Here is a 20,320-nt window from a genome sequence, read left to right on the forward strand (position 1 = left end):
GGGCGCAGGTAGAGAACAAGCAAGTTCCGGCAGAGCAAATCTCGCGAAACCAGCAGCAGACTTCTTCAAAGTCGAAACGCAGAAGGCTGGCATGAGGAGAAGCAAGTACGCCGAAGATCTCGGAACATGAAGAGGACGTCAAACGGCCAACTCCTCGGCACACACAGACAGGTATGCATCGTGATCAGTCTCACACTCTGCATAGCGTCTATCCTGTTTCGGAAAAATGGGTGAGGAAGATTCATCGAAGTGAGTTCGTTGACTTTGACGCGTTGTTGGCCGAATGCCCAAGTTCAATTCTATACGCAGCCAGTGCAATGATCGACCAGTCCCAAGTCGCATTAGAGGTTGACCCTGCAGGTCTGAGCGTAGCACAAAAACATTAACGCCGCTTGGTGACGGACATTACTTCGTGGCTTACAGCATGGTCTCTGTTTGCAAACAAGCTGACCGTAGGTACTCCAAGTCGAGCGTCAGAGTTATTTGGTTACCAGTTACTAATTGCGCAAGCAGCTAGTCAATTTACTACGGGCGGCATGGCTACAATATGAGAGGGCGTTCCGTAAAGTAGCCTCTCGTGAGCCGGCTCGACGCTGGGACGAGGTAAATGCGTCATTATGGTCCATCTGTTTCACTAACCAGGCTAGAACAGTATGCTTCAAGTGTCGGGATTCCGGGCACCTAGCTTCCCAGTGCCCCAAGAAAAGGCAGCAGTACTTTCGATCAATGGACGACGGCAATTCCAATCAATCGGGAGAGCTTACCAGCAAGAGAGCGTGCGTTGTCGCCCTCACAAACGCCAATGCGCGCGGCGTGTGCAGAGATTACAACAGTCGAACGTGCAACCATGGCGAAGGAGTATGCAAGTTTGCCCACACGTGTAGCCGCTGTGGCGGACAACACGCGGCCGTTGTGTGTGAGTCAAAGAGACAGTAAATGCAGCGGGGGCGCCTCAGTAATTTAGGACAGTAATTTTAGACTTAATGTCAGAGAGTTTCGTTTTCTGTTGCGATCTCACCCCAATGCACAGTGGGTTGACTAGTTATTAGAGAACTTAGATCAAGGGTTCAGAATAGGTTGTAAGGACGACACGCTACATTACTCAGCACGTAACCTTCAGTCGGCACTTCAGCATCCAGATGTGGTCTCGGCAGCATTGGCACCAGAGTGTGATAAAGGTTTTCTCTCCAGGCCACACGACCATACCCCACTAGCTAATTTTGTTTCGTCTGGCTTGGGTGTGGTGCCCAAGAAGGACGGGTCTTGGCGATTTATCTGTCATCTGTCGGCACCCATGGGCAAAAGTGTGAACAATGCAATCGACAAATCCGCTGTTACCATGAAATACCCATCAGTGGACACGGCCATTGCTATGATTGAGACGTTTCAATCATCCCCGTACATGATCAAAATTGACTTCAAGAACGCGTTTCGTCATTGTCGTGTCCATCCAGACGATTGGCATCTGTTGGGTTGCACGTGGCAGGGCAGCTATTACTACCACAGGAGATTGCCGTTTGGTTTGCGGTCGTCCTCGTGGTTGTTTAACCAAATGGCAGATGCAGTAGAGTGGATTCTGTGTGTCAAGTTCGGTATCCAACACGTCATTCATTACCTGGATGATTTTCTGATATTAGCTTCCACGAGAGAGAAGGGCCAAGAAATCTTAGACACCACCCTGGTGATGCTCCAGCGTCTGGGTATAGAGTGGGCACCCGAGAAGGTGGAAGAACCGGCAAAAATTTTGACTTTTCTAGGTATAGAGATTGACTCACACAATAAGGTACTACACCTTCCGCAGTCCAAACAGGAAGATCTCGAAGCCGATCTGCAGCAGTGGTACTTACGTAAGAAGTGCACAAAAAGCCAGTACTTTCGCTGATCGGCAAGCTCTCGTTTGCTGGGAAGGTCCTACCGGCAAGGCAAATATTTATTAGAAGATTAATCGATTTAGCAACAACTGCAAGAAGACTTAGTCATCGGGTAAACTTGTCACAGGACACTCGCACAGACATCGAGTGGTGGCAACACGTACTTCCGTCGTGGCCAGGGAAGTCGTACTTCCTTACTACTTCGTGGCAGCTGTCTCAAGAGATGTAGCTGTTTACCGACGCGGCAGGGTCACATGCTTTTGGGGCCTGCTGGAACGGACAGTGGCTGTGCGGGCGCTGGCTGGAGCAACACCAGCAGAAGTCGTTTTCGATCGCGTGGAAAGAGCTGTATGCTATTGTTATCGTGGCAGATACCTGGGGGTCTAAATGGACTGGAAAACGTTTGCTTTTCCACTGTGACAACCATGCAGTAGTTGATATTTGGCGGAAAAAGACCACTAAAGACAAACACCTCATGCAGCTCTTACGTTCGCTGTACTTTATAGCAGCTAGAGGAAACGTTACTGTCTCAGTCTCGCATATTCACGGCGTGAATAATACATTGGTTGATGCATTGTCTCGCGGACAGGTGGAGAAGTTCAAGGCCCTAGCTCAAATGGCAGATCCGGAACTAACACCGCTACCACCCAATTGGGAATCGCTCTGGACCACAACATTTGGCAGTTTCAACGTGCAGCGACAGCCCCGTCAACGCGGGCGGCCTACACAACGGTGTGAGACAATTTAACAACTCTTGCCAAGGGCTGGGGATATCTCCCATGCCGGCTTCAGAGACCACACTTTCAAGATTCGCAGCGTTCAGCGCAAGGGCAGTTGGAGCGGAGACTATCAGGGTGTATTTATTGGCAGTGTGTCACTTTCAAATCCAGGCAGGGTACGTCGACCAGCTCCAAACGACACCTCGTTTGCAGTTCGTTCTCTGCGGCATACGGAGATCACAAAAGACTTCCCACAATGTACCACTTCGACGCCTGATCACGTTGCCAGTTCTTAGGAGTTTGAAGACGTTCCTGCGGCTATGGCCTCAGCTGTGCCGGAGAGAGAAGCTAATGTATTGGGAAGCATTCACAACAGCTTTCTTCAGTTTCATGCGGGTCTCAGAATTTACAGCAGCAAGCGACACTTCCTTCAATGAGCGGACACTACACGGAAAAGACGTTCAGTTTAAGGAGGACATGGTAGTGCTCCACTTACGAATGTCCAAGTCAGACCCTTTCATCACGGCTGCAATGTAGTACTGGCTCCCACAGGGGGTCCCGTGTGCCCTCTACGTGCCCTCAAACGGTATTTGGCATTCCGTTGGATGGACATTGGCTTACCGCTCTTCTGCTTCCAGTCAGAAGCATTTCTGTCAAGAGACAGACTTTCTTTTCAACTGCGATCTTTACTGGATAACGTGGGTATGGATTCGAGCTCATACACCTCCCACAGTTTTCAAATTGGAGCAGCTTCTAGTGCAGCGGCAGCTGGATTACCAGAGCATTTGATCCAAAGGATGGGCCGTTGCGCCTCTGAGTGCTTCAAGACGTATGTGAGATCGAATACTCAAGTGTTGCGGTCTGTGGTGTGTCGCAAGAGTGAGCGAAAATAGTAGATAGAAATAAATCGGCAGTTGTTTTGTGTTGCATTTGGTTCATGTCTCTATATTGCGTGGTGCCGCGACGAACCAACGCATGCTGACACTTGCTTGGGAGGGTGTTGAGGGGCAGCCCCACTGGGGCCGCAGAGCAAGCGGCATGCCGTCAGGGTACAGGCGTACCCTTGACAACCAGTGGTATTTCTGGGAACGAGGCTATTGTTAGGTATGGTGGCAGCTGCCAGGCGGCAGCGGGTACTTCGTGCTGTCAGGCGACAGTGGCAGGCTGCGGTCCTGCTTGCCCAGTGTTGGGTGGCGCTAAGCATAGATCAGCCTCGATAACCGGAAGCTGTCCCACAATTAAGCCCACTGGTGCCTTGCAACACGTGGAGTAGGAGAATTAATTGCAATTAAGGCAACGTCTTTGCATACATTTCAGTGATTTCAGTCTTTGTCGCTTCAGACAAGTGGCCAAAGTCAAGAGATTGCCGACAAGAAATGAAAATATGAAATGCAGGAGGCCGTCAGTTTCCACAATAGCACGACCTATAATGAAGCTTCAAGTGCAGTTTCTGTTCAGCTGTGTTTGTCGCATCTTGGTTTAGAATTGCTGCATCAAATTCTGCACTTGTATGAAGACAGAGACTTTCTAAGTGTAAGCAGACTGCTTGCCGTGGAATACATGTGTTTGATTGAAGGACACGTGTTCGCAATCGCCAAGCATTACATGAATTGCATGCTTCTCAAATCATTGTAAGTAGATAGTTAGAGCTAATGACTGTGAGACTCTGCAAGGGTAATAACAAAGCAAGTCTTCACGTCTAATTCCGAACTCAAATAAAATAGCAAAGACCCAATAACCACTCTCTCTCTCTCTCTCTCTCTCTCTCTCTCTCTCTCAGCCTTCCTACGTGCTCTCCCGTCACATCATGTGCAAAAAAGCACTGCACACCATGGAGAACCAAATCTGCAGTGCAATCATGTTACACACACACTTCCTACCATCACAAGACACTTGTCAATTCTCCCATGTACAAACAACAGTTTGAATGTCATCACAAAATATGTTACATACAAACAAACTTACATTACTTGTTGCTGCTTTGTTGCACTTTGATTCAATGAGACGTTGTACTACAGGTAAACGACCATCACGACATGCCCAGAGAAATGGTGTGTAGCCATCCTAAACAATTTAAAACAATAACTACAAGTCAGCAAAAGTAATGTTAACAGTAAAACCGTATCACGATCTTCAATGTTGAGACCAATACCCAACAGATAATCAACAACATCAGCATTACGAGCAATGTGTAGAGCTGTCCATCCATCCTGTAGTTGACACACAATGTTAGAAGAACATTTATCAGTACAATACTAACTGCACTGCATGAAACACACATATACAACAGACACAATTCAGGGCTAGAAAAATACATCATCAATCAATAGCCTTGGGTAGCCAAACCCTCTCCCATCAGGTCAAAATTTCAGGCAAGAAAGGGTATGGTGAAGTGTTGGTGTATTGCTGTTTTACAGATAATGTGTGATTTAAATACCGAATTTGGTTTGTTAGACGTTGCCTAAAGACCATATCAGTATGCACACATCATCTTGTTTTCGATGACGTCAGTTGCAGGATTTTCCAAATATATCTGCCACTCTACACCGTCTGTGGTCACTTTGGACACCAAAAAGCATCCAGTACTGTACATACATATCCAGGAGTACATACATATCCAGTCAAGTCACTGCTATGTCACCTCCTTTCCCCTGATGACTCTCCACTGTCACACCAGACATAACAGTCCCTAAACTGTTTGTAGAATGAGAATCTACGTATTGATTCACAGATCTGCAAAGTACTCTTCTTTTCTTGTGACTTATGATCTCCACACACTTGACAATCAAAGCTGGACATACTGCACAATGTGTCTACACTGTATAAGCAATAGCAACCTTTCTGGAGTTCAGCTAGTACAAATTTAGGACAAAGTCTGACACACAGTGTGGACAGCTTCTTTGTATGAAATGAAATCAGGCCACAAACGTGTTGCTTACATATTTAGAAACGACTCAAGAGGCATCAATGTGTGGTTAACAGTCTCATTTCTATTGACAAGGGACTGTGCTTTGTAATGGATGTTTTGCTTTCATTATCTATCATGCCAAACATTTCACCAGGACACCATCTAAGTTGCATGCTTGGATATGCAAAATCGTGGACGTTGCATGCACAGTTTTATGAATGAAAACTAAAGTCTACCACAAAAGTTTAACTAAAAGCGCAAGACTAATCATTGAACATTGTTTTTCTCCATGTGATGTTTCAATCATGAGCATCAAACTGGATGCACATAATTCATTGTATCTATACACAATGTCCTTCCAGTTGACACGCCTTTTCTTCAAATTATTTTTACTCAACTCCATCAACAAAGTGACAATTACCCAAACCTCAAAACTACACCAATTCCCATACGCCACAAAACAGTCTATCTTAATCAACACAGTGTCGCTAATGTAACACTCATTTACATCATTTCTCAATTGGCAAAATCAAATCACAAATACTGTCACATACAAATACACTCACGTTGTCCTTTACTTGTTTATTGCACCCAGCAGATAACAACCTCTTCATAATAGACACATGACCACCATCACTTGCATAGTGTAGAGCTGTCCATCCAAACTACCCAGATAACAGACATGAGATCATGATGTTGTTAGCAGTGAATACAATACTAATACATTTACATCTAGAAACACTGACTATAAAATATAACACATCCAATTCACCATTTCTTCTCACTAAACCCAATTACACACAATACATCATAACCTCATTACACCACAAAACGTTTAACAATTCATATCATTTGGACTCCACTGACGTGTCTGCTTCTCTCTAAGCATTTAAGTCTTGCAAACACTCAATTTCACCTCAAGCCTACATCTGAGCTGACAACCTGCTACATGTCGCTTACTTTTAGCAATAGCACATACAATATCTATTTTAGTAAATAAATATACACACAAAACACAATAACTAGAAGTATCTATGTTAAAACCTTTCTCTACTTTCCACTCTCCTTCATTCATTTTCATGCCCACACTTGAATAAATATATACGAGTAGGAATGAAATAGTGCAAGGTAAGATAACAATGCCAATCTAGCATGTTTCTTCTCTGTTCTGTGTCTATATCTTACAACACAATGTTGGTCCAACTTGCCAGCTGTGACAACCTATTCATTGATTATTCATTGTAAGCACACCAGAGATGCCATTAACATTACTCATTAAATCAATCATTGAAACACAACAAACTGCACTCAAATTTCTAACCAATTTATCAACTCAACACAAATCTGACAATCACAATAAACTGACAAGTTGCACATAGTCACACACACTTCACATATTACACTGCACTCTCACCGGTCAGTGGGTCTTTCGGCCATTTCAAATTTCAAATTTTCAAATTTTCAAATTATAAATTTTCAAATTTTAATTTTTAAATTTTTAAATTTCTAATTTCTAATTTTTTTACATAACGTTTTTATTTTTTAAAATTTGCATTACATTTTCAAATTTTAATTTTTAAAAAATCAAAATTTAAAATTTTATTATTTCAAATTTGTAAATTTTTAGGTTCAGTATATTAGAAATTGCTTTGCCTACGAGAAAGCGGACGTAGTTGTCTAGATGAACTGATGGCCGGATTTGAACTAACAGAAATTGAACGCTCATCCGTTCTTTCAAATAATTTGAGTACATCAGAAAAAGAAAATTGAAAGAACGAGTAGCAGTGTACGCGGTAGGGAGTCCATTGGACGGCGTAGGGGTGCATTTCAACGCGTGCTGATACATTGATTCAATTAAACTAGGCGCGGTTTCTGCTAATCACATCAGCACGGTTCTTGTACCGTGTTTCTGCACCTGTACGTACGCCGCTTCAGACAGTTACTAATTTTTAGTAACTCGAAGTGCATGGTCGCGTCATTACTGTAGATGTAGGAGTACGATTGGCCCAACCGCATGTTGCACTTCATGTCTAGATTTTGTACATCACATAGAACACTACCCGATAGCGCAGATAGAACGTCTACAACCTCATGCTGTGTCTCTCCTGTGCCGTGAGAACAGAACCCACACTGACTACAAGTGAGAATTACGAGACCAAATAGTAAAGGTGGACACGCAAGCAGTGCTCATGGCAGGAGGGCCTAGGGAACGTACGTGTACACTCCTGCTGACACGCCCCTCACCTCGACGGTACCGCGTCCAACTACTACATTTACGTATGTCGTACTGTACCGGCAGAATAACCGCCAATTCAATACCAACTAACTTTACACAAGCAACGTACTGCATGATCGCGTGAATTACGTTTGTACTGTATCGTAATCTTTCTACAGAGTCTCTAATTAGCTAAGAATGCAACAACACGCAGCTAGAGATCCTCTAGTATCGGTATCAACATCTGTTAGGGGTTTCGTTGAAGGACGCCCCGACACTACACATAGAACGCACGCACACACAATAAACAACGGATCCGAGTCAAAGACATCGTTTAGCACTCGGTAGGGGCTGATCGGTAGAGCGTGCGTTGAAAGAATTCTGTCACATGTTCGGCAAGATCGCTAGCGTTACGAGGTCGTGGAGGGCACGATCACGTTGGTGGTCGATGGTGCTTTGGAAATACTCCTGGATCATGAGAGCTGGCAGCGCCGACTAACTAAATTTCCGGACAGCGAACAACTTGGGGATTCCCCAACTAATTAACTGTAACCTATACCGCCGTGCAGCACATCGTATCAAATTGAGTCACGGATGGACAGGAAATGGTGAAGGCTGGGCTATCGCACTCAACCATAAGTTATATACTTCGAAGAAGACATCCTGGAGTCAAAGGTTTTTCTGAACGATCCGTTAGACGATTTTGTCATGAGCAAAACATTCATTATCGTTCTGCATTATCTGACTTTGACATGAGGATGGTAGCCCAGGCAGCTGTTAGAGAAGTAATATGTTCTCTATTTAATAAACCCGTATAAACAGATGGAGACTTTTGCCGTTATTACACATATCTACATAGGTTGGTCCAGCGTACGGAAGAAAGATGATGAAAGGGTATCTTCAAGCAGGAGGACCTAGAGTTGGTGACAAACGCATTGGACGCATTCTAAGACAAGTTGCTCCTGGATATCATGGACGGAGGCAGCAACTAGCTCATCGGCAACTAGATCCTGTGCCTTACTACGCTCAATATCCTGGACACAAAATGCATATAGATCAAAATGAGAAACTTGTTATGTATGGAACAACACACGTTCTTGCCATAGACGGTTACAGTGGTTTTATTTTTGGTCTAATTACTATGCCAGTCAAGAACAACCTTATAATTTATAATCAGCTTTTCAGACCTATACTTCAGCAGTTTGGGTTATGGGACCAGATTCGCGTTGACCATGGGAGAGAGTTCTATCTTCTTATGTATGTGCAGGAACACCTAAGTTATCTAAGACGAAATCAAATGAGAGCACCTCATGTGCAGTCTATGTCAAGAGAGGTACCTATGTATTGTACACTCATGCATGTTAATCTAGTTCTTACAGTCTGTAATGATATAGCTCTTTTGCTTTCTGAAACAGAATCATCCTGCTGAAAGAATTTGGGTAGAAGTCAATCAAAGAGTGAATTACCCGATAAAACAAGCTCTCAATGCTCTAGTAGAGGTGGACCAGCTGAACATGAATGACCCTATTGTTAGATTTTGTTTGTCCTGGATAACAATGAGAGTGTGTCAAGTCGGAATTGAACGTTGCGTTCTTGCCTGGAATAATCATTTCATTCCAAGTATGAGATTTAGAATGTTGCGTATACACTGAGCTCGTTTGAAATCGTACTAATTGGTTAGCCTCGCAAGCCAGGCTCTTCCGCGCAGTCGCTGAGCTAACCGCACGTGAATCACACGAGGAGGAGGAGCTTTTACCGGAATTGCTCCAGCGCGAGAAGAGCCTGGTCGCTTTCGAGAACGTCATAGTGACGTAGGACCCCCGATCCGGTTTCATAGCTTGCATAAGGCTAATTCGATTTCCTAAAGAGCTCGTTGCTGTAATTGCGCTGATACACGAAGCAGAGAGGTAGCCCTCCGCGGAGAGCGCGTGAACACAAAATCCAGTGAAGCTGTTGATGGACAAAGTGCTGGTGAATAATGAGGGTAGGAATGGCCTACATGGGACTGGTCCGCTGAACCTACACTCTCCAGCAACGTTTCTTTCTACTGAACTCATCTGCAGGTTTGCGCGAATTGAAACAGACGTAGAACTATTCACCACTCTTGCGCGTCTACTCTGACATCTATAGTCTGTGGGGGAAATGGTGTGAGAACTGCCGGCCCAGTTTCACTCAATGGTTCATGAAAACAGTGGCCTAGAGCTTGTTGACCTCTCCACATCATGATCAGATTTGCGTGTATTGCTAACGCAGTCTATGTGACGGTACTTTCGACTCAGCAAGCAGCACTTTTGTACAATATTGGCTCTCTTCACGGTGAACTGGAAACATGTAGGCATGGGAAAACAGCAGTGCAGTGGACCTAGCCTCGCAAGCCAGGCTCTTCCGCGCAGTCGCTGATCTAACCGCACGTGAATCACACGAGGAGGAGGAGCTTTTACCGGAATTGCTCCAGCGCGAGAAGGGCCGCTTTCGAGAACGTCATAGTGACGTGAGACCCCCGATCCGGTTTCATAGCTTGATAAAGCTAATTCTATTAGGTAAGCATGTAGGTACGAAAGTTGAGAACACGCGACATCGCTTCACGCACTTGCTTGTTTTGCACGAAGTACGTAGTTGACATCATCGTTCGCTTCTAGTACGTATGTAGACAGCTCAGCCATGTAATATTCTGCATTGTCACGACTCCATTTCAGCATTCAGTTTCGCCAACAGCACACCGCCGAATCTAGATCTGCAGTGCGGTAGTTTGAGAAATGAACTCATTGTACGCGGTTAGTGTATCTAGGTAGCAGTCAGAGTCCATGCACTGAAACAAATCGTACGTAGTACACGTGCAACTACGAGTCAACTCTACACTTCCTGAACATGGTAGGTCCACTGCACTGCTGTTTTCCCATGCCTACATGTTTCCAGTTCACCGTGAAGAGAGCCAATATTGTACAAAAGTGCTGCTTGCTGAGTCGAAAGTACCGTCACATAGACTGCGTTAGCAATACACGCAAATCTGATCATGATGTGGAGAGGTCAACAAGCTCTAGGCCACTGTTTTCATGAACCATTGAGTGAAACTGGGCCGGCAGTTCTCACACCATTTCCCCCACAGACTATAGATGTCAGAGTAGACGCGCAAGAGTGGTGAATAGTTCTACGTCTGTTTCAATTCGCGCAAACCTGCAGATGAGTTCAGTAGAAAGAAACGTTGCTGGAGAGTGTAGGTTCAGCGGACCAGTCCCATGTAGGCCATTCCTACCCTCATTATTCACCAGCACTTTGTCCATCAACAGCTTCACTGGATTTTGTGTTCACGCGCTCTCCGCGGAGGGCTACCTCTCTGCTTCGTGTATCAGCGCAATTACAGCAACGAGCTCTTTAGGAAATCGAATTAGCCTTATGCAAGCTATGAAACCGGATCGGGGGTCCTACGTCACTATGACGCTCTTCTCGCGCTGGAGCAATTCCGGTAAAAGCTCCTCCTCCTCGTGTGATTCACGTGCGGTTAGCTCAGCGACTGCGCGGAAGAGCCTGGCTTGCGAGGCTACAGTGGACCTACCATGTTCAGGAAGTGTAGAGTTGACTCGTAGTTGCACGTGTACTACGTACGATTTGTTTCAGTGCATGGACTCTGACTGCTACCTAGATACACTAACCGCGTACAATGAGTTCATTTCTCAAACTACCGCACTGCAGATCTAGATTCGGTGGTGTGCTGTTGGCGAAACTGAATGCTGAAATGGAGTCGTGACACTGCAGAATATTACATGGCTGAGCTGTCTACATACGTACTAGAAGCGAACGATGATGTCAACTACGTACTTCGTGCAAAACAAGCAAGTGCGTGAAGCGATGTCGCGTGTTCTCAACTTTCGTACCTACATGCTTACCTAATCGAATTAGCTTTATCAAGCTATGAAACCGGATCGGGGGTCTCACGTCACTATGACGTTCTCGAAAGCGACCAGGCTCTTCTCGCGCTGGAGCAATTCCGGTAAAAGCTCCTCCTCCTCGTGTGATTCACGTGCGGTTAGATCAGCGACTGCGCGAAAGAGCCTGGCTTGCGAGGCTACTAATTGGTGTGGTATACATTAACTTTAGGAAAGGGTATTCCCAGAGACAGAATTCAGATGTCCATGGCTGTCAGACTTCAAGCACAAGACATCCCAACTGTAGATGATGCTGTTCGATCATTTGAAGGAGAGGGAGGAGTTCTAAATAGACTTTCTGAATTCGGTACGGACCGCATCAGATGCGACCATGTTCGCCAAGCGAGATTACAAGCCTTTACGTTGACATTTAGTTTTGATAACATTTACTCAGAAACAGTCAACGGCCGTTGGCAGCAACTACATGACTCTTGGCGCTACTATTATCACCTTACAACTACCTTCTAATAGCATCTACAATATCATATACAATACGCCAATATGATGTAATACCATAATTTAGCCCGTGACTCAATTTGATACGATGTGCCTATACTGTACGTGCTGCACGGCGGTATAGGTTACAGTTAATTAGTTGGGGAATCCCCAAGTTGTTCGCTGTCCGGAAATTTAGTTAGTCGGCGCTGCCAGCTCTCATGATCCAGGAGTATTTCCAAAGCACCATCGACCACCAACGTGATTGTGCCCTCCACGACCTCGTAACGCTAGCGATCTTGCCGAACATGTGACAGCATTCTTTCAACGCACGCTCTCCCGATCAACGCACGCTCTACCGATCAACCCCTACCGAGTGCTAAACGATGTCTTTGACTCGGATCCGTTGTTTATTGTGTGTGCGTGCGTTCTATGTGTAGTGTCGGGGCGTCCTTCAACGAAACCCCTAACAGATGTTGATACCGATACTAGAGGATCTCTAGCTGCGTGTTGTTGCATTCTTAGTAATTAGAGACTCTGTAGAAAGGTTACGATACAGTACAAACGTAATTCACGCGATCATGCAGTACGTTGCTTGTGTAAAGTTAGTTGGTATTGAATTGGCGGTTATTCTGCCGGTACAGTACGACATACGTAAATGTAGTAGTTGGACGCGGTACCGTCGAGGTGAGGGGCGTGTCAGCAGGAGTGTACACGTACGTTCCCTAGGCCCTCCTGCCATGAGCACTGCTTGCGTGTCCACCTTTACTATTTGGTCTCGTAATTCTCACTTGTAGTCAGTGTGGGTTCTGTTCTCACGGCACAGGAGAGACACAGCATGAGGTTGTAGACGTTCTATCTGCGCTATCGGGTAGTGTTCTATGTGATGTACAAAATCTAGACATGAAGTGCAACATGCGGTTGGGCCAATCGTACTCCTACATCTACAGTAATGACGCGACCATGCACTTCGAGTTACCAAAAATTAGTAACTGTCTGAAGCGGTGTACGTACAGATGCAGTGTACGTACAGGTGCAGAAACACGGTACAGAAAACGTGCTGATGTGATTAGCAGAAACCGCGCCTAGTTTAATTGAATCAACGTATCAGCACGCGTTGGAATGCACCCCTACGCCGTCCAATGGACTCCCTACCGCGTACACTGCTACTCGTTCTTTCAATTTTCTTTTTCTGATGTACTCAAATTATTTGAGAGAACGGATGAGCGTTCAATTTCTGTTAGTTCAAATCCGGCCATCAGTTCATATATACAACTACGTCCGCTTTCTCGTCGGCAAAGCAATTTCTAATATTCTGAACCTAAAAATTTACAAATTTGAAATAATAAAATTTTAAATTTTGATTTTTTAAAAAATTAAAATTTGAAAATGTAATGCAAATTTTAAAAAAATAAAAGCCTTATGTAAAAAAATTAGAAATTAGAAATTAAAAAATTAAAAAATTAAAATTTGAAAATTTAAAATTTAAAAATTTGAAAATTTGAAATTTGAAATGGCCGAAAGACCCACTGACCCTCACCATCCCCTTCTCTTGATACTTCACATTGGCTTCTTTTCTTATAAGTACATCAACCATATCGGTTGATCCCACACCACACGCTACTTGAAGAGCAGATGGATAACCACCCAATCCAGTACCATACCATCCCTACAAAATATGGAGTCCTCTAAAGTAAAGTCAGTTGTAAACCGTCCATAACATGGGAGTGTGTGTGGACGTGACCATATAGCGAGCGTCATTTGTGTCGGCTAAGCAAGCGCGTATGAGATAGAGGAAACGATTCATTCAATAATCTGGTCGGTACAAAGTCAGACGGTAAAAGCAACGTCACCTCGACTCTTACGTTGACAAGCATAACATACACACGACGTCTTCACTACAAACATGCTCGCGGCTTGATCACAAATTTCGCGATCTATGACGTCGAACGCGCTGCGCTTTATAGTTCCCCATCACTCACTCAAATTCTTACCCAATTTCTTGCTACAACATTGACGTCAGCGCTCTTCGCGATTGCTTCCGAGGCCTTTTCTACGTCCTTTTGCACAACAGCATCGAAAAGAGCATCGTCAATCGCTCTTGAACTTTGGTTTTCCTCCATCTAGACCGTTAACTCAAAATGCAACTGTAGACAAATGGCGTGGTGCTAAATTTAGTAACTGTGACATCAAATCGCGTAGCCTCGGAGCCAGACCGCATTTGCACGTGAGGGGGCGGGAAGGGCGAGTGAGAGGGCGGGGAGAAAAAAGCTATGAGTTCTAAGTTTACATTGTTTCATGGTCTTTCTAATATGATCACTGCTACATTTGATCATGTTGCCTTAGAGTTATATTTGCACATAATGTTTGGTAGTTGCTTCTTGTCTAGAAGGTGTAGTTGAAATACAAATCCATGTAGATGCAGTAGTTGTGATGTAGGGATTGGCAGTTGTATGTAACAAGGGAACAAGTATCAATAAGTTGCTTGGTAGAAGACTATATTGTCAGATTGACAGCAAAGGAATACAAAAGTTCTTTACTAAAATTTTTCCAAGAGTATAATTATTGCACCCACCGACTCCTCAACGCTGCATGCACTCTTGTGGTAGAAGAATTGACTGAACCATGATGACTCATGCTGAAGCAACGTCGTTCCACAAGATGGACACACAAATTTGCGAATATTATATATATTTATATCTACAGGTGATATAGCTGAAACTGGCAGATACTAGAACAAACTGATTAATTCAACAACGGAACATCTATACTACTCATAAGTTAATACATAGTTAATTAAATCAATTATGTCTTTTGATTGACTGTCACTCAACTCTGGTACCAAATTCAAAATGTCCTCCCACTGACTAAAATTAGTCAGGTTGGACAAAATCTCCTGGATGCAATCATCTGAAATGGGTCTAACATGAGTACATGATGAATATTGTGGCTGCTGTACTGATGGTGTAAATATCTCTTCTTCCATTTCTTTATACTCAAGAAGGGCTGTCCGAATTAAGGCAATGTGAGGCAGTGAAACGGGTCTATGTGATCTATGATGAACACCATCCCTGACCTCCTGATGATGACTGTTCCAAAAGATATCCTGTATACCAGAACAATCTGATGGTTTTGCACAGCTACACGTTCTTGCACACACATCACAACACTGGTGTTGAGTTTCTGGTTGCACAGGGGGTGCACCAAAGGGTAACAACAGCAATTTCCGACGGCATGTGTCGGAATCAAACAAATATTGTCGCATTTCAAAATCAATGTGCTGCAGCTGTTGACCATGATAATACAAAACGGCTCTGCTTTGTCCACCATCTCTACCACACCGACCTATCTCCTGCATATAGCTTTCCAGAGTATTGGCTGGTCCCCAGTGAACAACTGTATGCAATCCTTTCACATCAATTCCTAAGCCTAGGGCATTTGTGGCAAATAGCACTCTGCACTTGCCATCAACAGCTCTCAGAGATGTCAATATTGCCTCCTTGTTAGCTTCAGGGGTGCTGGAGTGATACATTTCCACAAGCCGATTCTCAACCAAAGTTTCACCCTCTGGAGAGAAAGCCCTCTTACCAAGAGTGTGGTTGAAGTGCAAATACAATGACGCACAGGCATTCTGAGTTCTGCAGTACACCAGTACTCTGGGGCAGGCCACTCCTAACGTCTGAATCATTCTTAGAAGCCAGTCGAAAGTTGTCTCAAAGTCGGGAGCTACTCTTTTGACTGAGAGATGGATGTTTGGCCTATCAGGACTCTTCACAATTTCGACAGCATTGCGGAGTCCTAATGCTAATGTGAGAGCTTTCCTTGTGGATGCAGAGGCAGTTGCAGTTAGCGCCAAGCACGGGACATCCAACAACGACCTCAGCTCGCCAACCAGGCCACACCATACGCGAAATGGTTCCTCTTCCTCACTAACGTCCTGACATGCAGTGCCCCTACAATAAATGAATTTCACATCACCAATTGCGACTACAAAACGCAAAGAAAGACAGGATTTTGCCTTACCACTGAACTACTGTGTGAGCTTCGTCCACTACCACGGCCACGAACCGCTCTCTCAACTCATTTGCTTGTAAGGCGCATCGCCACTCGCGTGAGCCGACAAGCACTTCGGGGCTTCCATAGACATAGGGGAATTTCCCTACCTTGATAGCAGCGTCTGACGAATCCGACTCACCAACAAAGGCAGCTGCAAACCCTTTGCGCTTTAGAATAGCGACCTGATCTCTCATCAGCGACTTCAATGGAGTCACCACAAGCACCACAGGATCCGCGGGATATTGCTGGAAGCCATTGGCTGCTAGTCGGGCACAAACGTGCGGGAGAAGATGAAAAATTAGCGACTTTCCAAAGCCCGTAGGAAAGCACGCGAAGACGTCCCGTCTACCGACAAGGAGGCGAAGAGATAGCATCTGCAGTGGCTTCAAATTCTGCACGCCGAAATCGAACAGCGTCAAAACGCTGGACACGGCAGTTGCAATGGCTTCATCGTCAGGCATTGCTCGGAAGTCATCCATCATAACTACCAGACAACAAGGACGGCCAGGCCACTCGTACGCTCACACACTAACACCTTAGCAAGCTGTAATTGCGATCACTTACCTCACCTGCATACGCAATAGCGTCGTCCTGCTGCGTTGCTATTAGCATTCTCATCACCGATTGGCCGCCTTCCTGAAGGCGTGGGTTTTGATTGGCGCGGTTGCAATTGAGCGAACAAGAGCCCTCCTCTTCCGAACTAGGTTTGATCGGCGAAGTCCCCAGACCGCTTTTTTCTCCCCGCCCTCTCACTCGCCCTTCCCGCCCCCTCACGTGCAAAAGCGGTCTGGCTCCGAGGCTAATTTCATATAGTCTCGGTATTCCAGACTGCTTTCTGCACGTGATGGGAGGGGAGAGTGGGAGGAGAGAAGAAAGCAGCTAGCTCACGGCCGTTTCGCCTGCGCAACTTAGTTTGCACGTGCTCAGTCACGTGGAATTGCGCGATCGCCAACATACCATCACTTCCTGTGAAACGTTTTCCATTCTTTCTTCTATGTCTGAATGACAATAAGCGAACAACGTGCAAGAAAGTAAGTGCAGACGTTCATACCATAACTCTATAGATTGTAAGTCTCATAGCACGTTTCTAAATGAGTCACACTTCCATGATAACTACAGAGGTCGTTTTCACTGTTATCTCACATCTCCGGGTTTTTGCAGATATAACAATGATCGCAAACAAGACTCATGTGAGACACCACAGCCTCCGTCGCTCGGCTTTTGTGTACGCCTCATAGAAATAACGATACAGTTGCGAGTCTTTTGACACGTGACTTGGCTCCTAGCTGCCTGAAAATGTGGAAAGCTGAGACTGAACTCGTCTACAAGGGTGCTTCCACTTTGTTTCTCGATGCAAAAAGTGCAGCTACTTTATCCAAACACAGGGCAACGGCCAACCGATGAGAAAACAAGAAGAACGGAGATCATGCATGAGACATTGTCGTCGACATGCACGAATCTCTCTGCTGGGGAACAACAGTATGAAACACGTCATACAGCCGACGATTGCAAACACAGACACATGCTGCCACTCACGTCTGCAAGCCATATGAAGGAATTGACCGCGAGGACAGGCTAGCGTACACATGTACACAAGACTAGATGGTCTCCTGGAGAACTTAATTTGCAAGGATCGACTGCAGGTTTGTACGAGCGACGACCTAATCAACGTCAGAGACAGGGAACGCGGACAAATAAGTTATGGTGACACAAGAACAGAAGCATGGTCATTTTATACTAAAATAGCACTAGAATATGACAAGCTGGCCTAGGTCACGTGCCTAGAGATATTATTCTTAGCAACTTGGGATGTAAGTAAAATCATATCTATGGTAAAATAAACTTTGCCACAAAAACTTGCTAATGGTGTACCAACACTGGTTCCTTGAATTTGAATGGTACACGTGTAGCAGTTCTTTACCTCATCATTCTCTTAAGCCCTTTCCTTACTCCATACACTACTTAAGACATATACAGAAACAGTTAACCAGTATACAAGTGTTGTCAGTCTAGTCTATGGATATGGCACATCACATCCTTTCTGTACGAGAGCTTCGCAGGTTATGTGCCCCCAGGTTCAATCGAGAGGATGTCAGTACAAATGTCTAGACCACAAAAACAGGATTCTCCAGTTGTACAAGATAGATGTTGGAGCAGATAATGTTTCTGTGCATCCTACCAATTTCTGTGTCTGCTGCCATCTAGTGATGCATTGATTTACAAAGAGGCAAGGAGCCTCTATTCTTGTACCTTTCTGCAGAGAGTGGATGGTACACTCAGAAAACTGCAACACCTGCTGTAGTTGTCAGCAACAGAAGAAAGAAGGAAGACCACCCAAATATTGAAAAAAGAATCAACTTGTTCTCACAGGTCAGTCAGCAATCAAATTGACTGACCTAATCCAACAAATAGAAACAGTAGCACCAGAAGCCCTATGTTCAGAAGACTTTATTCAAGCAATCCAACTATCTCATTTCAACCAATTTGAGTCAGTTCTGTACCTGTTTGACTCGTTCAAGTGCACCCTGTGTGAAAAGTTGTCAACATCCCAGTTGAACTCCAATGCAACCATTTAATGTGCAAGAAGTGTGCCATTCAACATTTGCATCAGTCTCCCTTGTATGACTGTTTCCAGTGCCAGCAGCTATAAGAAGCACATCAAGAGCCCACCACTAGCATTACTGCAGTAGAGATGGTCATGCCACAGGTCACACGGCATCGGCCAATAGTCAAAAAGCGAAAGGCAGAAACTACAATTGGCATCTGTGATAGCCGTAGAGGTCTGTAGAATGCGCTGTGAGTAAGAATGAAAACAAACAAACAAACCTGACTCCGCCATCTTTGGGTCTCGATTCTTCCATTACGGCGAGGCGTACATCGGTAGGATCTCGCACGAACTGAATTCTTGTAAGCACAAATAACTGGATTACAGCGAAAGTCCTCGCAAAACCCGGAGAACGCGGCAAAACAGGAGGACGAGAAATGTGTCGTTTCACATGCTACAAAGGACTTCGAGATTTCCAGAGATCTTCTTCAGATAGCGACACTACCCGATTGTGTGGTCATACCCTAAAAGACAGCCTACGCTTTCTGCAGTATCTGTGTGCAAACGCCGATTCACGTCACTTGAGCAAAACCCGGTCATTTTTAACTGAGCATGCGCAACAACTAAGTTGCGCGGCCTCGCATAGTTGAAACGGCCGTGTGTCCCCAGACTGCTTTCTTCTCTCGCAAATTTTTTTTTTGGGTCCACTTCACACACACATCCCGGATATATAGCCCGGATAAGTTTAACTTGCACGTGCACGGTAGACCATTCTCACGTGCACAAATGGCTAGTAGTTCGATAGTCTCGCGCAGCCAGCCCCTCCCCCTTTTTGACATCCGTTGGCGGGAGACGGTCTGGTAAGGTTCCTTTGATGTCTTGGTTCTGCCGACCCCTGCATTCCATGGGGCATAAAGACTTAACGATGATCTGTTAATTGAGATAAGCGACCAACCGATGGGAACTCATCTGGTAATTAGTATCGTCTCCCGCCAACGGATGTCAAAAAGGGGGAGGGGCTGGCTGCGCGAGACTAGTAGTTCGAAATGTGAGGTGTTATGCTGACAGATCGTGGGAATTGCGCTTTCTCTGCGAGCAGTTACCACACTCAGTAAGCAACAGTGGCTAGTGAAGGGAGAGCCCCAATATGGGAAATGTTGGTTCCTACAAACCGTTTTCTTTGCAGAAATCGACTTTCTCGAGAAACAATTGACTCCAGAAAAGCTTTGCGTGATGCAGTTATTATACAAGATGGCAGAAGTTTGTACAGTTTGCTAGTTAATTGATATTAGTTAATTTAACTAATTGTTAATTTATTAGAATACAGTATTTAGTAACATTAAAGCACAATTTATGTATTTATGGTAGTATTTTTGAACCTTTAATGTGATTTAATAAATAGTAATTTATAATTTATAAGTGTGTGTATATATATATATATATATATATATATATATATATATATATATATATATATATGGATAATGTGTGTTAGATACCCACGTAGGTGGGTTTATGTAAGAATATATGTATTTCTAAATATATGTATATATATAGTAACTATTGCAGAAGAACCCGTTTTTTAATTAATCGTGTACTCTGCTGTTACTGCAATTAATTTGTTTTACATAAGAAATGTATGGCAAAC

The 20,320-nt window shown here is 44.6% G+C and overlaps 2 protein-coding genes and 1 long non-coding RNA gene across 5 annotated transcripts; all 3 read right to left on the reverse strand.

Annotated features, from left to right (window-relative positions):
* Positions 1-13,142: 13,142 nt before the first annotated feature.
* On the reverse strand, positions 13,143-14,248 carry LOC134183770 (uncharacterized). Of its 2 annotated transcripts, none has more exons than XM_062651356.1 (3): positions 14,066-14,248; positions 13,612-13,740; positions 13,143-13,392 (listed from the first exon to the last, which is right to left on the reverse strand). In XM_062651356.1, exons 1-3 carry the CDS (start codon positions 14,192-14,194, stop codon positions 13,330-13,332), a joined length of 321 nt encoding a protein of 106 aa, XP_062507340.1. In that variant the 5' UTR covers positions 14,195-14,248; the 3' UTR covers positions 13,143-13,329. The 2 variants fall into 2 exon arrangements, with proteins under 2 accessions (XP_062507340.1, XP_062507339.1); XM_062651355.1 differs by having other exon boundaries at positions 13,606-13,740.
* Positions 14,249-14,841: 593 nt separating this feature from the next.
* On the reverse strand, positions 14,842-16,869 carry LOC134182930 (probable ATP-dependent DNA helicase RecS). The gene is made up of 2 exons (XM_062650372.1): positions 16,095-16,869; positions 14,842-16,024 (listed from the first exon to the last, which is right to left on the reverse strand). The coding sequence occupies exons 1-2, from the start codon at positions 16,607-16,609 to the stop codon at positions 14,842-14,844; spliced, it is 1,698 nt and encodes a 565-aa protein (XP_062506356.1). The 5' UTR covers positions 16,610-16,869.
* Positions 16,870-17,826: 957 nt separating this feature from the next.
* LOC134183344 (uncharacterized) lies at positions 17,827-19,293 on the reverse strand. Of its 2 annotated transcripts, XR_009970483.1 has the most exons (4): positions 18,954-19,293; positions 18,629-18,890; positions 18,307-18,559; positions 17,828-18,232 (listed from the first exon to the last, which is right to left on the reverse strand). It is a non-coding gene; the product is annotated as an uncharacterized LOC134183344 (long non-coding RNA). The 2 variants fall into 2 exon arrangements; XR_009970482.1 differs by having other exon boundaries at positions 17,827-18,559.
* Between the last annotated feature and the right edge of the window lie 1,027 nt (positions 19,294-20,320).

This window comes from Corticium candelabrum, chromosome 8 (genome assembly GCF_963422355.1).
Source record: "Corticium candelabrum chromosome 8, ooCorCand1.1, whole genome shotgun sequence".
In the NCBI taxonomy this organism is placed as follows: Eukaryota; Metazoa; Porifera; class Homoscleromorpha; order Homosclerophorida; family Plakinidae; genus Corticium; species Corticium candelabrum.